Consider the following 23,896-nt stretch of genomic DNA (forward strand, 5'->3'; position numbering starts at 1 on the left):
ATAATGACTCTTCTGATTATCCAGTTTTTTGACTTACTGTTTCTGTTCAAGTACATTCAGTTGCTGTTTACAGGCCAATATGTAGCTTGGTCCTTGGTGAAAGAGAGCACAGGTTCTGGTTTTCAGGTTTTTTGCAGCATTTTGAAAGGCCTGTGAAATATTTTATGGTTGTTTCTTTGGGCACAATGATTTTATGCCCTTGTCTCCTGGAGCTGAATAATAGTGTAACTTTTAAACCAGTGACAGTGAAGTTTAAATTCTTTCCTGAACTGAAGAAGTAAGTGTCCTATGATTACATCTTGCTACTGTTTTGTGGGAACAACTTTTTAAGCCAGATACCATATAAAGTTACTTGTTAGTGAGACTATCTGTATGGATCCAAATCCTCCAACAGTTTTCCAGGTGTGCAAGTCTGATTTGATGCTTTTCAATTGCTGCTTTCTTCCAGTGAAGGCATTTCTGGAAGGCTTAAATGAACAGCTGAGTTAAGTGGTTTTTTCCTCCAACTTCTGGAGCTTTCATCTGCCTTCAGGTTGTGATGCCCTTGTGTTTGGGTTGGTGGTAGAGCCTGTAACCAGGGTAAATATGTAAAGCTGGCTTAAATCAGTAGAAAGATTTGTAGGGGAAGAGGACAAAAGTAAAACATTAGCATCCAAGGCGAGGTACCTCTGCGAGGCATGCAAGTTAGTCTGCTTGGAGTATACTGGGTTGCACAGACTTAATGGGCTCTATATTCACTACAGGAAACTTTCCATGTGAGAAAATGTAGTGGCAGGGCTGCATGGAGCTTATTTGCAGCAGAACAGTTCTGTGGAGACTTCTTAACATCATCTCACATTAACTACACAGGTGTCCAGAAACAGCCAACAGTGAAATACTCAGAGTGTTTCTGTCATAGTGTGCAAGCTTTTGCAAACACCCGATGTATGGTTTTGCTCTTTTTTCAGCATTATGGTGGTAACAAGCTGCAAGTTCTCTCACTGGGAAAACAATTTAAAAGACACAGTAACCACAATAATGGTATCTTCATTTTTAGGTACCCAAATTCAGTAGTGAATCGAGTTACCCACACTCTTAGCTGTGACTGGCAGGAAGCTGACAAGGACCTGGCATAACATAATGCAGTTTTGCTTCTCATAAATACTTTGTTTTTCCCTACCGGTATATGCCTCATTTTTAGCCTTCAGGGGAAATTCTATCTGCCAACATAAAAAACACAGCCTTAAAAGAGATCTGGACATTTGGCTCATCTGGCAACGTGTTCGTGTACCTAAGCAGTTAGGATTAGATAGCATTCCCATCATGCTTTTGTAACTGCCCGAGTATGAAATGTGGAGCCCTTCTGGAGTCCAGCAATTTTCACACTTGAAAGGCATGTATCCCTGGATGAGATTCTTTATGGAATTAAATAAAGATGGGCAAAAGGATAGTGTGGTACAGGTCAAGGAAAGAAATATCCAGACAAGGGCGACTCTCGCTCAAAAAGGAGAGGATGCACAGCCAAAGTGTTCAGTGACCTGAACTGAACGTGGTTTTCCTACATGTCATATATTGTTGTGTCCATTAAACTCCTCTGGTACCGACTATTTTTACTTAATGAATTCATGCCTATGGTTTTGTTTATATGTGATCAAACAAAATGGGGTTGGGGAGGTAGATATCGAAGAGAAATAGCGATAAAATTCTCAGTTTCTGCTAGAATCTAATTGTTGCAAGCGAGTTCAAAATAAATCCCATATACTTATTTTCTTTTTGGTTTTTAGTCAAATTTTTTCACAATGGGGAGGATTTCTCTCTGGTCTGACTGATTTTTTTGGAAAAGGAGAGAGAGGGAGCAAGCTGGCTCCAAACCATTCTTCTACTCTGAAACCAATGGCAACATGGGTTTCATCACCATGAGGGTGGTGAAACCCTGGCCCAGGTTGGCCAGAGAGGTGGTGGATGCCCCATCCCTGGAGACATCCCAGGCCAGGCTGGACGGGGCTCTGAGCAACCTGATCTGGGTGAAGATGTCCCTGCTCATGGCAGGGGTGGCACTGGATGAGCTTTAAGGTCCCTTCCAGCCCAAACTATTATGATTCTGTGATGATTCCCATTAAATGAGGCAGGATTCTGCCTCCTGAAGGGTCACTGTGCTTGAAGCAGCTGGAATACAGAACATACAGCAGAGTTCAATCTCATTTACTTACAACAAGCTGATGCTTTTATTAATGGCATCCTGTGAAAACTGTTGATTTTAATAAAGTTTTACTATATTAGTTGAAATGTGCATTTTTGGTTCTGTAACATTTTTTCCTTGTGTGAGCAAAACCTCTGTATAGGAGTAATAAGGGGTTTACTGTAGTAATTACTGAGTAAAAAGCCCAGTTTTTCAGCAGTCCAGAATATATGTGTATACTTGTTTGCATTTCTTAATATGAATTATTTTCTATTAAAATAGATGAAATTTACTCATGAGTGTAAAATTAAACGTGTACAGTTGAAGGATCAGGTCCATGGTTTTCTGGAAATGTAGGCGTTATGGAAAGGACAGGAATTGCTTTTTTTCCTCTTGTGTCATGAAGGTCTGTTTTCCCTTTTGCAGTGTTTGTTTAGTGTAAAATTAGCAGTGAAGTATAAAATCTACTACAGCAATATTTAACATTGCTTGGGTTCATTGGAAACCAGGATCCACAAAGTGTAATGGAATATTTTTTTACTGTTTTAAGAGCATCTGTCTATTTGTGTCTGTGTATTTATGAAACATTTAACTTTGTAAATAAATACAGTACAAATTTTAAAACCACCGTGCTGTTGAATTTATGAAGTTTAGCTCTTCACCACGTTTTCGTTGCAGGAGTGCCTTGCAATACCTTAATTCCAGGCTTCGTAATTTCTGGTACCATTACTGTAAACTACGCAGTTTTGAAGCTTAGTTCATGATTGATAATGTATAAAGAAAATAACATTTTTGTGGTAAAGCATGCTGTACAAGTTTTACACAGTATCACAGTATGTTTGGGATTGGAAGGGACCTCAAAAGATCATCTAGTCCAATCCCCCTGCTGGAGCAGGAACACCTAGGTGAAGTCGCACAGGAACATGTCCAGGCGGGTTGACAACAGGATGACCATGAGCCAGCACTGTGCCCTTGTGGCCAGGAAGGCCAGTGGCATCCTGGGGTGTATTAGAAGGGGGGTGGTTAGTAGATCGAGAGAGGTTCTCCTTCCCCTCTACTCCGCCCTGGTGAGACCACACCTGGAATATTGTGTCCAGTTCTGGGCCCCTCAGTTCAAGAAGGACAGGGAACTGCTGGAGAGGGTCCAGCGTAGGGCAACAAAGATGATTAAGGGAGTGGAGCATCTCCCTTATGAGGAAAGGCTGAGGGAGCTGGGTCTCTTTAGTTTGGAGAAGAGGAGACTAAGGGGGGACCTTATTAATGTTTATAAATATATAAAGGGTGAGTGTCATGAGGATGGAGCCAGGCTCTTCTTGGTGGCAAACAATGATAGGACAAGGGGTAATGGGATCAAGCTGGAACACAAGAGGTTCCACTTAAATTTGAGAAAAAACTTCTTCTCAGTAAGGGTGACAGAGCACTGGAAGAGAATATACAGAAATAATGTTCTTTTGCCTCTGTAAAGAGTACTCCCTGTGCTTGCCATGTTTCTTGAGCTGCCTGCTTGCAGTTGGATTGCTGCTGGGTTATTGGATCATCTTATTGTTTTACCAACTCATGCAGTGACTTGCTCATGTTTAAGGCCTATGAGGACTTAACCAGACGCTTTTCTGAAGTATAAAGATTTAATCTCCTGAGGTAATGCTATGGGTCAAGAGTTGCTCGTGATTTTCTGCACAACAGAAGGTAAGGATTTGGATTCTAATCTTCTCCTAGGAGTAGTTATACGTACTTACTTCAGCAAGACTGTTATCACTTAAAGACTACTTAAATATTTTTCAGCAGTAAAAATAGTGCAAACAATTTGCCTGGATTATGACAAGTCTTTAATGTGTTCTCCCTTAAAGTGAGACTGCCTGTTAACTTCAAAGTCTTTGAAGTTCTATTTTTGACTGTAATGTAGGGACTCTGAAAAGCTTTTCATACGTTTTATGGCTTTGTCTTCATCTGCTGTTTTGATATTTAAAAGTCATCACCCTCAACATTTGCATAAGAAAGGTTGTATTAAGAATCGCTATATAATAATACTTTGGACTTAAGCTAATTGTATAGCCCTGAAGCTTAATTCTGCTGTATTTTGGTTTTATTGGCTCCCATTAAAACATTTTTTAAGCTGTTAATCAGTCACTCTGCTCAGCATTCCCTGGAATGAAAAGTTTTTCAGAGATCTTCTGAAAAGAAGATCTCTGCCACCGAGACTGAGTGGTTTGCGTAATAATAAAATAATCTATTTCCTTATTGTACAAATTGTGTAAAACATGTTTACTCCAATTCTCTTCATTTTGGTTTTAGAATGTGTTTTGATTTATACAAAAATTGTGATAAAATGTACTTGTTAGAACATAGTCTGTATGTTGCAACCATCCATTTGCAAGAACTGCATTGGATAGTAAAATGAAGCCCCAATAATCCAAGGGGAAATGGTAGTGACCTGCTATGCCATTTAGAGACCCACAAGTGTGGGTCAGATGGGATCTATCCAGGCGTGCCAAGGGAGCTGGTGGAGGTGATCACTGAGCCATTTTCCATTATCTATCAGCCATCTTGGCTAACTGGGGAGGTCCCGGTTGACTGGAAGTTTGCTAACATGACTCCCATCTACAAGAAGGGTTGGAAGGAGGATGGAGGGAGCTACAGACCTGTCAGTCTGATCTTAGTGCTGGGAAACGTCATGCAACAGATCATCCTCAGTGACATCATGTGCCACGTATAATATAAGACAACCAAGCGATCAGACCAAGTCAACATGGGTTTTTCAAAGGCAGGTCCTGCTTGAGCAACCTGTCTCCTACGACAAGGTCACCTGCTTAGTGGATGAGGGAGAGGCTGTGAATGTTGTGTACTTAGATTTCAGTAAAGCCTTTAACACTATATCCCACAGCATTCTCCTGGAGAAACTGGCAGCTCATGGCCTGGATGGGGGTACTCTTCACTAGGTAAAGAACTGGCTGGGGTGATGGGCTTGAGGAGTTGTGGTGAATGGAGCCAAATCCAGTTTGCACCCAGTCACGAGTGGTGTTCCCCACGCTCAGTATTGGGGCCAGTTCTGTTTAATCTCATTATCAATGACCTGGATGAGGGGATTGAGTGAACCCTTAGTAAATTTGCAGATGCCACCAAGTTGGGTGAAAGTGTTGATCTGCTGGAGAGCAGGAAGGCCATACAAAGGGATCTGGACCGGTTGGATCATTGGGCTGAGGCCAATTGTATGAGGTTCAACGAGCCCAAGTGCTGGGTCCTGCACTTGGGTCACAACAACCCCAGGCAGCACTACAGGCTGGGGAAGAGTGGCCGGAAAGTTGCCTGGCAGAGAGGGATCCGGGGGTGTTGAACATGACGCAGCAGTATGCCCAGGTGGCCGAAAAGGCCAGCAGCATCCTGGCTTGTATCAGCACTAGCATGGCCAGCAGGACCAGAGCAGTGATTGTCCCCCTGTACTTGCCACTGGTGAGGCACCACCTCGAATCCTGGAGTGTTTTGGGACCCTCACTGCAAGAAAGACACTGAGGTGCTGGAGAGAGTGCAGAGAAGAGCAACAAAGCTGGTGAGGGGTCTGGAGCACAAGTCTGATGAGGAGCAGCTGAGGGAACTGGGGCTGTTCAGCCTGGAGAAAAGGAGGGTGAGGGGAGACCTTATCACTGTCTGCAACTACCTGAAAGGAGGTTGTAGCATGGAGGGGGTTGGTCTCTTCTCCCAAGTAGCAAGTGATAGGACAAGAGGAAATGGCCTCAAGTTGCACCAGGGGAGGTTTAGATTGGATATGAGGAAAAATTTCTTCGCAGGAAGAGTTGTCAGGCATTGGAACAGGCTGCCCAGGGAAGTGGTGGAGTCACCATCCCTGGAGGGGTTTAAAAGATGTGTAGATGAGGTTCTTAGGGACATGGTTTAGTGCCAGAGTTAGGTTATAGTTGGATTAGATGATATTAAGGGTCTCTTCCAACCAAAATGATTCTGTGATTCTATGGCTCGTATCGGCAGAATAGGTTGCTGTATGTAGTTTCTAGCAGTCTTGGTGAGAATGCAATCAAGAATCCTATATATGAATCTTGGTACTTAATGTGTAATTAAACCAATAAAAAAGAAGGTAGATCAGAAGTGTTGATGTGAAGTAAAACCTGATTTTGGTATAGACACCACCGAATTACTCAAGGAAGGTCTTTCCATGCCTGTTGTGCTCACAGTTACTGACTGAGCTTCATCAATGACTCTATGAACAAAGGCAAGAACCTGTTCTATCTGAATGTGTTAAGCAGTAAAAGCTGCTTTTATCCTTTTTCTGTTTTTGTGAGTTGTTGTTTGTTTTTGGTGGGGGTTTTTTGTTGGTTTTTCTTTTTGGACTGAAGAGCGCCAGAGCATCAGCCTCACCTCATCTTTACCTCTGCAGTTTTGTCACTGTGAGCCTGGTTATGAGAGCTGTCCTGTGGGGTTTTGGTTTGGCATGGTGTTTGGTGGTTTTATGTTAGGGTTTTGGGTTTTTTTGTTGGTGGTGGTTTTTTTGTTGTTGTTGTTTTGGTTTGGTTTGGTTTGATTTTTTGTGTGTGTTTTTTGTTTTGTGTTTTTTGTTCTGTTTTGTTTTTTGAGGGTCAGGCTAGATCCATGTCACCTAATTCAGAAAGAGACTCTAAGGCCCAGTTTCATCCAACCCAATATTAACCACCTAATTAAGATGCTGAAGTAAGGAACCTAAATTCCTAGGTACTTTGTGTAACCGGTAGCTAGGGATGGGCACTGCTGTGAGCATTTCTGCCTGCTGAGGGATTAGGTTGCCCTGAGATGTTGTGAAGTCTCCAGCTGTGGGGACAATCAAAGCTTGTCTGGGTGCAGCCCTGGGTGACCTGCTCGAGCTGACTCTGTGTGGGCAGGGGCTGGGCTGGGAGATCTCAGGTGATCCCTTCTGACCTCAGTGATCCTGCCAGCGTGACCCAGGGACTGGACATCCAGGCTCCTTGGCCAGGTGTGGATTCCGACCTGGATCGATTCTGGAGTACCCTCAAAAGATAGTAAAGATAAGTATAAGGATAAACTTAGATAAATACTTGAGAATTAGCCACTATTTCAAGATCTGTAATTTGAGTTACCGTCTCCTTACCGTCACAGCCATACTGCATGGCAAGTGCCTTAACAATGAAATTGGGTCTGCTGGGTGTTAGGAACCAAATAGAGTTAAAAATTGGTGAGGAATGAATTATATTACTTAAACATAGTATGGAAAGAGTATGCCAGAAGAGGGAGCTGTTTTAAAGAACACAAAAAAATATAGAGTTTTTTTGGAAAGCTTGTTGCTGTAGTAGCTGTGTATATGTATACCATGTACAAGCAGGCTTCAGGCTCACATCTGTATACATAGGTAAGCACTGACTGTTCCTCTACTGTATGCACATCGCAAAAAAACCCAGTAGTTTTATAACACCATTCATGTGACAGTGATTGGTTGGTCATGTTGATTGTTTGGGATTATAAAAACGCCTTTTACTTGCATTAAAAGGAGTGAAATAAGGGAAGTCCAGTTAAATCTTGTAGCAAATATAAGGACTGGACTGCTGGGACTTCTGTTCCCAGCCTTTCCACTGGGTTGCTTTTCGGCATATGCACAGTCATCCTCACAAATTCTGTACCGAACCACCAAACAAATCTTTGTTCACATTTGCAAAATGTATATAATCTATCATCTAAGTCTCTAAACTAGCATTCAGTTACAGTCAGCAATAAATCAACAATAAAAGCCTAGCTGCCTAGAGTGAGACAACAAACACTTCCCCTCCTGGCATGTTTAAATCATTGACCAACTCCACGGGCAGCTCCACTCTTACTGATGGTGTGAAATTCTGACACCAGGACGTATATCATTGTCTGGCTGTACAGCAGTAAATACCCAAAGTACATTGCTGAAAATAACTAATCATAATCAGGTCCCTCACGTCTTTATTAAAGGAATCACTCATTTAACTTTGGATTTTGGTGGTTTGAATTGAGTAGTCCTTTTAGATGCAATGAGAATTTTTGGGTTAAAGTCATAGAATATAATGGCTTCATAGGCTATATAGGACTCCTGTTTACACACTAACTTGCACTTTGTTTTTCTTAATCCTGTATCAGATATTTTTGATGACCTGAAGCTGAAAAGCTGTTTTTTTTCTGTGGATGTGTGTTTACCATCATATTAACAGTGTGTTTATCTTCACTTACGTCTACTAGTGTAAGATACAAGAAGTTGCACAGGTTCTAATAGCTGTGTTTATTCTGACCACATGTAGAGAAGTGCTTCTGTGTCCCTCCTCAGCTGAGGCAATAGAGCAGAGAAGAAGGGAAATATAGGTGCTCAGAAATGAAGGTGATGCTATTTAACACACCTGGTCCAGGGAATCAACTTAAGAACCTTATTTGGTTGGAATCTTGGCTCCCTTGGCAAGGCATGTGGAGGATTACGCAGCTCAGAAAGTCCAGCTGGCACAGTTGAGTGAGAGGCAGCTAATAAGCAGGAACCAAGAAAGTCTCAATTTTGCATCTAAAATTCTTTCCTGAGGTAGATGTTTACATCCAAACAGCTGAGCAGCATCCCCTCTCTGTCTCTACACAGAGACTTCACCTATGTATTTAAGAAAGGTTCCTGTTTTAGGTATCAGCTTAGCATCAACATTCATCAGTTCTGTGGTATTTGTAGTACTTGAAAATAACCTTGAAGATACTACACTTGAGCAGAGTGTTCACTGTAGGACATCTTGCCTGACTGCGAGTTACCCAGGGGAGAATGGCAGTGACCCTGCAGCCCTTCTGTGGAGAGAGGAAGAGAAACTCTTCGCTCTTTTATCAGGACTTTTCCTGCACAGCTACAGCACAGGACTTTGGAAGCAACCACTTGATGCTATGAATGTTTTACCTGCCTGCAGGGCTGCTCTTCAGACCAGCTCTGGAAAAGCTAGCTGGTGTTCCTAAAATTTTCAAGCGCATCTTTCCCTGTATCCCACCTGTCTCTGTTATGACCTTATATGATCAACATCACAGGAGCAGCGTTTTCCTGGAAAGTCTTCGCTTTTCTACATTCCCTGCCTTTTTAGCAGGTGAGACTTAACTGATGGAACCTGTTTGGATTTGGCCAGCCTGTAAGGAGACTGGGTGTCAGGACTGGGCTATTCATAGAGTGCTCACCTCCAGGTGGCTTGTAGAACCATCAAATCAGGTATAAAGCAGATGTTACTAAGTCTGAAGTAGTGTGGAAGTTAGAAACTGTTTGTGTAGAGTACAGTAAGACCCACCAGGCACTAAGAGCTTAGTGCTTGGAGCACTTAGAAAACTTCCTAAGGCCATTATTTCACAATCCAAGATGTTTGTCAACAATACTGGCATAAGGTATTTCTGTTCCCACCACACTGTGCCACTCCACGCCTCGGTTATGCCAGAACAATAGTTTGAGAGACCATGCTGTGAATTAAATAAATGCATACATTTATTTCTGGGGTCTCTTTAAAGCTGGCAGAGTTTTCCCTGGTTGGGTTCACAGCGTGGCCCCACAGAGCTGTGCCAGTGTAATTCAGGGGCTTGTGAGCCATGGCAGGGGGGTGGGAATGATGGACGAGAGAGAAGGTGGGAGTTCCTTCAGCTGGACTTACTGCAGAACTTTGTCGTTAAATTAGGGTGTCAGTCCAGAACACACAGTGCATATATGTGGGTTCACACGCTCAGCCTCGAGCCTTCTCTGGAAGACATTGGTGCCCCAGGTGGTCATGATTCGCTGAGAACGATGCTTCTCCCTTGAGGCTTCTGCCTTTGTTTACACTGCAGCTCCAGATGAAGCTGCCAGTTCTTTGCATTTGACCCTGAGTTCTCGGATTTTGAAACGATGAATTTGTATTTTACATTGTTTTGATCTTGTGTTTTCTGAATAAAAAAAAATTGCCAGTGGGAAAGGAGCTTTGCTACTCTCCAGTAACTGGTATCCATGATGCAAAAGCAATCAATGAGAACAGACTACACTGTAGAGTTCAAAGTTAGTGCAGCGTAGCAATTCAGGTTAAAGGGTCTACAACAGCACAAGATGTCATGTTGTCCCCTTTCCCTATGATGACCAGTGGTCTTATAAGTGGATAAAGCAGTAAAAGCAGAGCTTTCTGTTTCAGTGAGACATAAACGCAGCAGAACACTTTTGATTCACATGCTTGCATGGGATATGTATTATACATGACTATGCTTTTTAAATTTGCATTTGCACAGAAGTAAAAGCACACCAAAAAAAGGGAAAAAAACCCCAACAAAACACAAAAACCCTATCTTCCTGATACATCCGAAGCTTCTTCCAGCTTTTCTCTCCACTTCATTATCTCCAGCGTGAATATTCATGCCTTAATTATGAGATCAGTGTCATTTTCAACTGTCCATGTATTTTCTCAGATGGCAGTGGACATAAGGTACTCTTAACTGGTGGAGTTCTCAGTGGTTACTAATGCTTTAATTTTCATGCATATATTATTTGGTCCATTTATTCCTCATTCATAAAATGGAAATAAATCTCCCTTAGGCAAGTTCTTGAGGACTTATCAACGGGATGTGCTGTCGCAACTCAGGCCAAGGTTCTTTGAGGGCCTTCCTGAGAATATTATTCTTGGGGGATAACACTAATTCGTCCGTACTTATTTGATTTCTATTCTTAACCCCCATAAAGCTTTGAGTATGTTGGTCAATTTTCCCCATTTTTTTCTGAGAGATTGAGGTCTCAAAATGATACCAAATAAATAAGAGTTTGGCTAGAAGGCGTGCACACTGATAGAGTACACCCTGAAGGAAAGGTGTGTTTTCTATCCTATATTATATATTAGAAAATTCAGCTCTTAGGACACTACTCTCCATTATTTTTACTGCTTATGGGCTGTTTGTTTGTGACTAATATTTTAAAATAGTTGACAGTCGTGCTTTGTTTACTGGGTCAGCCCACCAGCTTCCATTGTCTTCAGAGAAGAAAAAAATCTTTCATTAAAAATAAAAACTTCCTCCTGCAAAGAGGAGCCTCTATGTCAGATCTAGGCTTGAAATATGCCACTTTTGTTGGATTTCCCAGTGCTCCACAAGTACCTCCGGTGGGGGCTTGGCACATTGGAGCTTGTTAAGTTTGAGGAGGCAGAGTAATGACAGGATGGTTGAACGTCCAACTGTGCTTGACAGTGTTTCCCTCCACTAAATCTGGGTGGCAGATGTGACTTGCTGAAGTGACTTAGTGAAATTTCTCAATTCTCGGCCGTCTCTCGGTGTCCTGTCCCCGCTGCCGTGGCTCATTTCCAGTGCGCATCCTCCCTGCCCGGCCGCGGCAGCATGTTCGGGGAGGAGGTGATTCCTCTCCCACCTCCCTCAGTTGGCCAGAGTTATGGAAAAGTTGTGTTCTAGGTTATTTTGCTTGATTTGACCATTTAACAAAGGATCTGTTTCACAGAATCATAGAATCGACTCGGTTGGAAAAGACCTCAGAGATCATCGAGTCCAACCCTTGGTCCAACTCTAGTCCGTTTACTAGATCATGGCACTAAGTGCCATGTCCAATCTCAGTTTAAAAACCTCCAGGGACGGTGAGTCCACCACCTCCCTGGGCAGCCATTCCAATGCCTGACCACTCTCTCTGTAAAGAATTTCTTTCTAATATCCAGCCTAAATTTCCCCTGGCAGAGTTTAAGCCCATGTCCCCTTGTCCTATTGCTAACTGCCTGGGAGAAGAGACCAATCCCCACCTGGCTAGAACTTCCCTTCAGGTAGTTATAGAGTGATGAGGTCACCTCTAAGCCTCCTCTTCTCCAGACTAAACAACCCCAGCTCCCTCAGCCTCTCCTCATAGGTCTTATGTTCAAGTCCCTTCACCAGTCGTGTTGCTCTTCTCTGGACCCGCTCCAGCACTTCAATGTCTTTCCTGAACTGAGGGGCCCAGAACTGAACACAATACTCCAGGTGTGGCCTCACCAATGCAGAGCACAGGGGAAGGATCACTGCCCTTGTCCTGCTGACCACGCTATTTTTGATACTTCACACTATTTTTTCTCTTCACGTGATGTCTGAGGTGGAAGGGAAGAAGAAATTAGCTACTGAACAACCTACTTATGAAGGAAATCCAGTGTTTCTATGTGCATCATGTACAAATAACACAATTAAAATGTTTAAAGCTACAGAACCAGTGTATAATGGAATTCTTCCTTTCTGGAAGCTACTGCCTGAAATACCTGAGCTGGCATGGATTTGCCTTGATATTAAATATTTTGACCTAGTTAACACTGAAATAACAGAAAATAAATACCTCCCTTCAGATTCTAGTTAACACATGGCCTTGTTTATAACCCAATAGTAACTCCTATGGAACACTGAAGCTATATTAGAAATATATTTGACCTGTTACGTTCAATATCTATGGAAAACAGTAGAGCCAAAAATTCAGTAAGTCATAGCTCTTGCTCTCGTTTTCCTGTTATGGGCATGATGGAAGATTTTGATCACTGTCCTGATTTCCATTTTTGAAAAAGAATCCTTGGTTATTCTTGATGGATTTAGAAAGTCCCCTAAGAATAAATAAATAAATGCATAAATAAATATGTAGTAATACATACTTACATACTGCCTTCCACCTTAAAGATTTAGATCTTTTATATCTTATATTGAAACCTTCTCTGAAGAGGCAGAAGCTCTTCACAGTAAGTCTGAAGATTTGTGCTTGTGAAGTAACTTGTGTTTATGAATGAGGAAAGTGTTCGCTTGAATGAAGCGTTTGGGTTGAAGTCTTCATGGAGCGTCTACTCAGGACCAGGACTCATATCCTCACTACAGGGCCTTTTTTCTCAATTAGACATACAGTGGTGTCAGTGCAAGTATTTTTTTTTTCTAGGGCTGTGGATTGGTAAATCTTGGTTTATCCATATGCAGGACAGTTTGTTCTTTTATCTTGTGTTTTTGAAGACTGATAATAAATGCAAATGCAAAAATAGTTTGCAAAATCACCTTGGACTGTTTGTTTCAAGTATTACGTTCCCTTGACAGACTTGATGCACAAAAATTGCAGAAACACATTTTTAGTCTTTTTTTGCTGAAATGAGCTGTCTTCATGTTCCCTGTTGTTTTATTTCCCCATCTGTTATTTTCTTCTAAAAACTTAAAAACAAAAACAAACCCAAAAAGCTAATAACCCCAAATCCCCCAAACCTATGCTTTTATTTTTCGTAATTCTCACCAATGGTGCAGCATAGAAAAATCTCTGATACGGATTTGAAAATGTACTTTCTGGTGCCTCTTGAATGTATTGTTTGCCTTCTCCTTGTATATTATTCAAAAGTGATCAACTCCGCAGAGCTGTTTATCTGCACAAAACAAATAATCTGCGGTTATCTTGGTTTTGAATTGTTTATTTTTTTTTTGTCTTTTTCCTGCTGATGTTGTCCCGTCAGGGTGGTTGTTATTCAGATGTGTTTCATATGCTTCCTTGTGAACCCATTTGACACCAAGTCTGATGTTCCTCTCGTGCACCCTTCCTTTGTTCGCCCCTTTTCCTTGCGAAGGAGGTTTGTTTGCTGCTGCTCCAGTTCTGCCTCAGCCCCTGAAGCTGACGGAAAAATTCCTGCTGGGAATTCTGGAGCCGGTGCCAAGCTCAGTGCAGCCTCTGCCAGCATCGCTTGTAGCACGGGTTGGATCTGAGAGACAAAACTCATCTGGGGTGTTAGGAGTAGTTAAATCTGCCTTCATCTACATAAGCAGATGCTTAAGAGACTCTGTATGTGTAGGTGTGTACCAGGAAACCCAATTGGATGTGTTAATTATTCATTTGCTGTGGAGAAAATGGGATAAAGTTATTTAATTGTAATCCTGGTTTCTACCTTTAAAAAATGTAGTGAAAAAAACACTATTCCGTAATGGACTCAGTCTTAGCTCCCTTCTATGAACCATTAGTTTACAGGCAAATTAAAAATCATTAGTAAAATCAAGGCTTTTTTGTATTTATGTACTTGTCGTACTTGGTTGAGACATTAGAGGTAACCATTGAAATAGATCTATGGACTTTATGACCTTTTCAATGTCACTTAATCACAAAGTCCAGTAGGTTTGCAGTGGGCAAAATCAGGATTTCAGACTTTGTATCACAATGCTGTTAATCATTCATGTGAGAAGAGAGGCACGTGCTGTCCTGTCACAATTTCTAGCGGGGAATTTTTATTCACAGGCTTCAGGCTCGATTGTCTCTTCAGCCAAACTATCTGTGTTGGGTTAATTTAGGTTTATCAGGCTCCACGTGAGATTTCTTTAGAGGTAAATGAACCCACATTTGTCCTAAAGGTGAAACGTTGTTAGAGAACAGCAGGCAAGCTTAATTGCTTTGCAGAATGCGCGTAAAGAATGTGTATTATAAAATCCTATGTTTAAGTTTTATAGCTGTATCAAGGTAAAAGCTGTGTGTATGTATATACACATATATAGGGAAAAAATGTGAAATGTTCTCGAAAAACCTCTCTAATAAACTGTGTTACAGGCACCTGGCTGAATCCTTCTGAGATTCCCTATTTTCACAACCCAAGGAAATATATTAAGGTGCTTTCCAGCCAAATTCATGATTCCAGAGTTAGGGGGGGATCAAACAGCATTCTCACATGTGTTTCTGCACAACATCCTTGTAATTGTTTTGCTCTTTGGCTGATGCTGCTCCCCTGGTGTATGGGCTATAAATGGAATATAGCGCAAAGGATGCCAGTCCCCTGGATGTGCAAACAGGTGAAAGCTTAATTGACGTGGCTTTATGATGATCGTTCAAACTTTATTTCACCTGTTTTATTTGAAATCCATTAACCTCGCTCATGGCAGAAACCTGTGTGTTTCCTTTTAAGACCGGAGCATCAGCCGGTTCCTGCAGTTTTCTCCCAAGTGTGAGAACATCATTGTGTTTTTTACATGCTCCATTTAAATCCTTCTGACATCTGCGTGGGCTGCTTTCCATTCATTAACATAGGGGTGTTGCATCTTCTTCCATGGTGGCTGGTCAGGCGCCAAAGGCCGATTAAGTTTCCTTGAGCGAGGAGCTTGTCATTGGGACTCTTGGAGCTGGAGCTTTGGCAGCTCTGCGAAGAGGCGATGAGGATCCTTGCCACAGAAACGACTTTTGTGTGGTCCTGCTGTGCACCCCTGGATTTCGTATTTGATTTATGGCTGCTCATTAAAAAAAAAAAAAAAGCCTTCATTTGGTTTTGTTGCAAGAGATGATCGTGTAAATACTGCAGCATACATAATTCTGAAACTGTGGATTATTTCTAAAATTAAACTCATGGTAATTGCTGGCGTATTTTCCAGTTCCTTAAAGTTCTCTGTAAACCCACTCTTGGCTGTGTATTTCCCTTCTTCTATTCATGTAGCTGCCCTTATTCTTTTTGGTCCTGCTGAGGTCCCAGAGCAGGCAGAAAGCAACTTGCTGGAGGAGGGCATAGAATCATAGAGTCGTTTTGGTGGGAGGAGACATGAAGCAGCAGAGCTGAGCAGCGTGGTCAGAATTCTGGAGGCACGACTGAAAACACCAGGGAACCTGTCACAGGACAGTGCACAGAACCCAAAGTCTTGGTTCAAAACAAGTTGCAAGGAACCCCGTTGCAGTTTGGGGTGGTTTAGCTGCACATAAATTTTTTCTACACTTCCCATGACTCTTGGCATTTACTGTAGGCTGCTTAAATAAATCCTTTTAATTTAGATCTCCCTTCCAGAATTATTTTCATTTTGTGTTTTAGTCTCAGTTTCCCTTGAGTCTCAACTTCATTTCTCTGTTTCGTTCACAGACTTTTCCTTTGTGTTTTAGTGTGTATCTTTGTTTCTAAAGTGAAACATTTTGCTGTTGAGGTTTACGGTGTAAGTAAACCCAGTAGATCTGGGAATTATTTTTGCACAGGGTTACAGGATGCTAGTGCCCTCTCAATTATAGTTTACATTTCACATTAATATTTTCAGTTGCAGAAGAATTTAAAATGCTTGACAATTTGTAAGCCACAAAAGCTGTCCTTGCTTGTGGGGAGTATCTGTGCTCTGTGACTTTAAAAATGAGCGTTAAATGTTTGTGTTTTGCATTCAGAATTAAGCAGTTTGATTGAATTACATGGATGGCACCCTGTGTCTGACTTCAAACTTCCGGAGTCCGAGTAACTACTTGTTTGGAAGTGTAGCATCTCAAATACATATTTCATTTTGAGACAGGCCAAGTTTGACTTCATGACACTTTGCATAGGAAATCATGTGAAACCAGGGTAAAAGTTACTCTTTGTCAGTGATGTCCTGGCATAGATATGTAGTTTGTACAAATAGTTCTTTTTGCACTACTAGCTGTCTTCATAAAAAGGAAGTTTTTGGTATTTAAATTTTTGATTTGCTGGAAAAAGCATTAAAAAAAAAAAAGTGTTTGAAAGTGAAAGGCACACAAAAGCACGTTTATAAGTAAGTTTCATGTTTTTAAATATGTGGGTGAATATAGAGTAGTGGTTCCTGCTTGTGAAAGCCTGTATCTGCAGTAGATACGTGTGGAGAATATTTACCTCCTAATATAGCTCAGAGTCACATCTTTGCACATTCAGTCACTCTCTACTGTTTTGCTTTAGCAGTGGGTGGAATGGATCGGAAAACAAAGATGTGGATTCCCAGCTTCAAGTTAAAAATGGAAAAACTTTTGGCTTAATGTCGAGTAGCTGGACGAAATGTGTGTATTATGGAGAAGAACGGAGGCGGTTGGAGTCCTTTAATTATTGCAACTTATGGGCACACCAAATAAAGTGACCCCCCCGTGTTCTAATTCACTGTACAAATTGTCCGTTTGACACACTCGTCCCGTGAAATGCTTAGAAAACTTTTGCAACTTAAGCTAATATACAATGTATTGTAGATTTGTGTCTTTTCCTGTTACTGTCACCATTTACAGCTATTGTTTAAAAGATGAAATGAAGCAACTGCTTAAGCTGTGCTTCTCAGTTCAGATCGGCAACTTGAGATGTGCTGGATGCAGGAATGATTCAGGTGCCCTGAGGTGTCTGAGGATTGATGTGGCATTCACACAACTGGAGTAACTTTCAAACATGGTGCTTAACTTTACATTTACTTATGGTTTCCATTTTTTGACACTTGGTTGCTGAGTTAAACAGCGTAGACAGTTTTGGTTTGATGCACTAGGAAATCCTTAAAATGCACAAATGAGCCCTGCATAGCCCAGGTGCCTTTGTGGTGGTCCTGGTAATTCTTGTTTCTATTGAATAAAATAGCCTGATTGAACAATATTTGAACTGCAGTAGATGAGCACATAATGTTGTTGTTCACAGACTGCTGTGCATGTTAAACCCTAGTTATTTCCATTAGCTGTTGCTCTAACTTTGTTGTGTGAAAAGAAATCTTTATCTGTTCAGGTTTTTTATTTGCTTCCCCTAAATGCATTTTGACAGATAGCAGCTAAAGTAAAAACATATAAAATGACTGAAGTTGCAGAGATGTGAGTTTGAACTATATTAAAGGATAAACATTTTCCACTTATAAATATTGTAGATGCAAGCTTTCAAGAGCAGGGACTATTAATCTGCATTTACTTAAGTCAGTGCAACTCTGGAATAACTGCATTGAAACTGAAAGCTCAAGAAAGAATAAATTTATGCCTGCTTTATACATAGTGATTTATCTATAAAAATCTTTGCTGTTAAAATCTTTGTTGATTTTCCTTTCCATTTGTTCCAGCGCTTCTCATTCAAACCCCTTCAGGGCATTTTGAAGTATAATATCAGTAGCAGTTCTAAAAGCTGACCCCTCAGAACGTCTTTTACCACAAGCAGATGCTTATGAAGAGTGGGAAAATGGGTTTCCTTCGCATTAATGGAACTTCTCATTTACCTCCCCTAAAATACAGATCCCATTTATCACAGGATAAAAATCCCCTTTCCCTCAAATAAAATACTAGAGTGCCTTGAGCTTTGCATAGTACTTGATGCAAAGCCTCACTGTTAGTGAGCGGAACATATACATGTGAGGTTCATCTGGCTGATGATGGGAAATAGCGCCGAAACATCTGAGACAGCTCTTGCCATTTCTCCCCCTTTCCTAATTTTGAATTACTAAAGGAGAGAAAAATTTAAAGAAAAAAGGCTTATTTTGAGATTAATTTTGTGACTCCTTGATCTCAGAGTACCTAACTGCATTATATTCCAGGACGAAGCATAGTGCCAAAACATCATGATCATCTGTACTAGAAAAGACACACTTCTTTTGGATTGCTGCTACTTTCATCTTCAGCCTTCCTGAAAGACACATTTCCTCCATGCAGCATCAATCCAAGGAGCTTGACAGATGACATCTAGATTTAATTTTATTGTCTCCAGGGCCCTCTATATTATTTTTGCCATATGAAAGTGTGGTGCAATTGTACAGATGTGTAACCCTTGTGAATTTTAAATTGTTTATTTTCCGGAAATCAGTTTGCAAAAATTAGATCATGCATTCTAGATTTTATATAAACAACAGCTTTTTTTAAAAAAATATAAATGTCGAGCTTACGAAGGGATGCTTAAAAACTTTTAATGACTGATATTGTGGGGTATGGGATTTGGTGGGGTTTGTTTGGTTTGGCTTTTTGGTTGTATTGGTTTTGTGTTTTGTTTTCCAAATCTGTGCACTCCAGTAAAAATACTGTTGTAATTTTATTAAGGTTTAAAAGCCATCAGAGGCACTTTTTAAACATCAGTGAGGGATGAAGCATGTGTGATGTACTACCTGGAGCAGAAGGCTTCCCTGCTCTGCCCATCTCTCACCGCTGGTGTGAGCAGCAGCAGCAGCTCCTGCACTGGGGGTTGCCTGTGCTGGGCAGGTTGGGGACCGGGGGCCCTGGCCAGGGGAATGAATGTCTCTTGGGAGAGCAAGGAAATGAGGTTTTATCTCCATGCACCATTTCTACAACTACTAGTTAGATTATGATTCTTCTTCTCTGTCACTATCACTACTATCACTACTATGGCTCAGGCTGTATTACACTCAGGCTGATATAAAGAGTTTACACAATTTTAGTGAGTTGTTTTTACTGTGTCCAGTTCTGGGCTCCCCAGTTTAAGAAGGACAAGGAATTACTGGAGGGAGTCCAGTGGAGGACTATGAAGATGATGAGGGGCCTGGAGCACCTTTCTTATGAGGAGAGACTGAGAGAGCTGGGTCTGTTCAGCCTGGAGAAGAGAAGCTGAGAGGGGATCTCATCAATGTTTATAAATATCTAAAGGGTGGGTGTCAAGAGGATGGACCAGACTCTTTTCAGTGGTGCCCAACAACAAGATGAGGGGCGACGGGCACAGACTGAAGCACAGGAGGTTCCATCTGAACATGAGGAGAAACTTCTTTCCTTTGAGGTGCCAGAGCCCTGGAACAGGCTGCCCAGAGAGGCTGTGGAGTCTCCTTCTCTGGAGACATTCAAACCCACCTGGACACATTCCTGTGTGATCTGCTCTGGTGAACCTGCTGTAGCAGGTGGGTTGGACTGGATGATCTCCAGAGGTCCTTTCCAACCCTAATAATTCTGTGACACTGTGATTCTGGGTTTGGTTTCTGTTTTGTTTTGTTTTCCTCTCATTCCCTTTCGGTAATACATTTGTGCTATTTTGGGATGCCTTTGTCTCAAAAAGTGAATGCCTTTTTACACATTACTGCTCTTGCCACCTTTTGCTATTGATGATTCACAAACTAAGAATTGCCAAGTATGTGAGTGAAGGACATGTAACTGAGTGATTCTGACCATGAGGGAGGGCTTTCCTGGTGTATCAATGTTAATAATGAATCAGTGGAACTACGCTGGAAAATTAATAAATAAATAGAGGTGAATTGTATGGTTTTCTGTCTGTGTGGAATTTTTATGCATCCTAACAAAGTCTCCTTCATCTTCATATGGATTTACTCTGCAATTGAAGTCCCTTGACAGTCTCACTACTGATGCCCAAAAGAAAGAAAACAAGGAGTAACAGAGATTGGAGTTTTGGTTGGAAATCCTGAAATCCCTACCAGATATATATTTTTCTCTTTGCACAGTTATCTCAGTCTCCACTTCAGCAGTGGTGCCTGACTGCGGATTCTGTCACTGTTAATCAATGGATTTCGAGCAAGCCAGATTCGTGCAGACACCAACCTCTTTTGAGAAGGTCTCCAAAGCTGGTGGGATGCAGGAGGGACAGGAGATTCTTCTGTGGTTCTAGAGCACAAGGGTTGAAAAAGAAAGAGCTTCTGAAGAGACATGGAAAAGGACAGAGAGAATATGACGCTGCATGCAGAAAAAAACCAGCCCAATGAGTTTAAAATAAAATAATCCTCTGTTTTAGGGTCATTACAAACCTTTGTATTGTCAGGATACCAGATACCTATTTTGAAGTGGTAATACTGAGATATTCTGGTGGGCACACATCTGGATCAAGTGATATATGCTGTAGTCTTTGTGATATTTTTGTAAGATCTGGGGGCTGCTGTGCCCAGTGTTCCCGTGTCTGTAACTTAATGGCATAGATAAGCAAACTCTTTGACCTCTGATGGAAAAGATTTTCTCTTGTGTTGGGCCTCAGTTTTAGATTCTGCAATGTCAAAGTAATTCTTTAAAGTGCTTCTCATGGGTGCCTTTGATCAATGGAATTAAACCAGTTCAGTGGTGTAGACCCTGCACTTGGGAAAATAAAGACTGGAAATGTGCTAGAGAAAATAAAGTAACAAATTGCTGTATGATGCCATTTGAAGCAGATTGCTTACTGCTGGAAGGTTAATACTGACTGTGCTTGTATGTTTTGTTTTTTGGCAGGTAACCCTGGACTGGCAGGTTATTACAGGACCTTTATCCAGGCCTTATATTGTGGGCTGAATCAGCAGTATCCCGTGTGGGTTGTGAGCCATGCCGGACATTGTAAGCCTCCCAGTGGGATGGAAATGATAGAAGGTACAATACTGTAATTGTACATGCAAATATTTGTACCCCCTCTGATTTCAGTAGCAAAACTTGCACCTGAATGTAGCAAAAGAAATATGGTTTGTCTGATACAAACTCAGGGGAAAGCACAAAGTGGCTAGAAGGCTTTATGTTTTGCCATTTTATGACAATGTAGGTTGTCTGCAGTGGGAGAGGAGATTTGGGGTAATTCTCCCTCATCCTTATGACGCAAAAGAAATAAGAAGAAACTTCTAAATATTAGAAGCTGATTCATTTTCTCTTATTTATTTCCAAACATGTAATTTTCATTAACTGACTATAAAGGTGTGATCCCAATTACTAAACAAAAGCTTGAGCATCTTTGCAATTTCCCAGGTGACTGAGTGAAAAGAACAGGGTGTCAGGGACTCACTGTTGCTGTTCTTTTCCTGCATCCCACAGAGTTCTTAATCGATGTTTTGTGGCATTACTGCAAAATATCCCAGAACTCCAAGGACCAACAGAAGCACATTCATAGGGACAGATTTTTCTGCAGCTCTTCATTGGCTTCTAGGTTCTGGATTTCTAAGGCAAAATTCCTGTGTCAAGGACCACTATATGGGATTGTGAAAACCACATCAGTTATTAATATGCTGCACAAAACCAGAAAAAGGAGATATTTTGGCAAAGAACTAGTCATGCAACTGGTATTGTAAATATTCCATGTATTCTTTTATCTTTCTGATGGGCATTTAATAATTCTTCATTTGAAGTAACCTGCAAATCTTCAGAGGAAGTTCAGGATTTCTTGATAAGAAGGATGAGGGCATAAATTGACAAATACAACATTTTACTATCTGGCACCATTGTTTTTTTTCTGTTTGGAATCTAACAAATGAAAAAAATAAGTGGGGAAGCTACTGTGAAAGACTAGTTCATACTGATTCATTCGGAACAGTGGTCTGCACGCGTTTTTGATCGAGCACTCCTATCAATAAATAATTTCTATCAGCACAAAGTTTTTCATCATACACCCCCAATATGTCTTTTAAAAAATTAATATAAATTGTATACATGTGTTACTGAATTCCTAATATTTTCTTTCTGCTCCCCAATGCGTGTACACGCCACTTTGGAGACCACTGATTTAGACCGTACAACTATATAAATATATAGTATGCTTAATATATAAATAATGCTGTATGTAAAGTAATAAAGGGTTTTAAATGAAAGAAACTATGCTGGAATAATACGACTGGTTATATTTAGATCAAGTAGATTTTGAAGCTGTCAGAAAGACTAAGGCAAGTTTTCCAACAGCAGCCATCAATCACAGACTGCTGCTTAATTTACCAGAGACACATCACGTAGCGAGCAGAGAACCAAACAAAGCTATACCCTTCATTTTGACTTCTGTCTGGTGTCCTTCTGTTCAGGGAGCTCTCGCAAGCTGTGCTCCACAGAGACACGCAGCGTTAATTGGACATTTCATTGCTGTAATTCTGCTCCTAGCGAGCAATCCACTGCGCAAGAAGATTGGAAACTTATTCTTACTCGATGAATGCATTAAAAAGGTTTTGTCTCAATTTCAAGAACTTTATCCTCCTCCTTAGCTTTTAAAAAAGCCATTGTTTTGAACGCTCTTATGACTGTAAAACAGGCCAACATCAGTCCTTAGGTGTAGGAGAATTACCAGAAGGAGAGTAGTTTTCTAGCTTTTTCTTAGTTATTTTGTTTAAAACTGGCATAATCTATATATGCTTTATAAATGCTCGTATAGTCTTAATAGTGTTGCTTTTTTTCTCTTCAGTGTCTGATACTGAGACTTTGATGCGTAGTTTTCCTAATGATGAAGGTGTTCATGCCTCTAGAACAGATGCTACCTATAGACTCTTTTATAATATCAAAACCCTGCCTACCAGTTACTCTGATAGTTTACCATCCCATATATTTTATGATTGTAAGTCTTTTTAAGGAGCAGGTATTTGCACATCGTTTGGTTAATCTCTACCTTACAAAGATATTAATAAGAAAGGAAAATTGTGTGCAAATAGATCATAATTATGATATAGCAATTTTTTCTGTAAAAGTAAAAATAAAAGGCAGACATACCCACAGTTGATTTATTCTTTTACGTTCTGGAGCTTCTTTTAATGTGTCGCTCCATTGGAGAATTTGCATGACACTTCTTTTGAGATTTCTGATCTGATAAGGTATTCTCCTACATCTAACCAAGTAACTTATTAGATGTTTTGCGGGTTTATTTAGAGTGCAAGTTATTGTTTCCTGTAAGAACGTGTTAGAAATACCCTATAGCTCAGTGCCCCTGCTGCCATAACAGAGACTGCTGCCTGAACACTAGTATCTGTAAATTAGTATTTACCTGGGGATTAAATGGATGGTCTTTTGTCTTAGTTGCAAGACTAAAGGCAGGTCATGTTTTCATGGTGTGTAGCCATCTCTTAATGTTTCATTTGATAGGTAGTGAAATCAGAAGAAAATAAATTGCGTTGCATTGCTCTCTCCTAAACATGATTTCCCTTAAACAGGAACCAGTTTATGGAAAGAATGGCAAAGTACTTTTGTGGTTTTAAATAAGTTAAATTATTAAACAATGTTACTCTTAAATACTTTGTAAACATCTTGATTAAAAAAAATACATAAGGGTAAAATTGAAAAATAAGATACAAAATATTCCATATTTATTCACACTCAATTTATTATGTCAAAACACCAGTAGCTGCTCAGCTTGTGGGGGTCGGCATTACAATACATTGTGAATTGTGGAGACTGAAGCTCTGTGTTTTATACTAGGAAATCCAGTTGAGTAAAAATGCTTGAGTACTGCAGAAGGACTA

The 23,896-nt window shown here is 40.7% G+C and overlaps 1 protein-coding gene across 2 annotated transcripts in view; it reads left to right on the forward strand.

Moving 5' to 3' along the window:
- LDAH (lipid droplet associated hydrolase) overlaps window positions 1-23,896 on the forward strand; it is a 125,006-nt gene that overhangs the window by 16,576 nt on the left and 84,534 nt on the right. For both annotated transcript variants that reach the window (XM_065055785.1, XM_065055784.1), the window contains exon 3: window positions 20,934-21,068. In XM_065055785.1, coding sequence (XP_064911857.1) covers window positions 20,934-21,068 — 135 coding nt within the window. The remainder of the gene's footprint in view (window positions 1-20,933; window positions 21,069-23,896) is intronic.

The sequence above is a fragment of the Columba livia genome, chromosome 3, assembly GCF_036013475.1.
Source record: "Columba livia isolate bColLiv1 breed racing homer chromosome 3, bColLiv1.pat.W.v2, whole genome shotgun sequence".
Classification (NCBI taxonomy): domain Eukaryota; kingdom Metazoa; phylum Chordata; class Aves; order Columbiformes; family Columbidae; genus Columba; species Columba livia.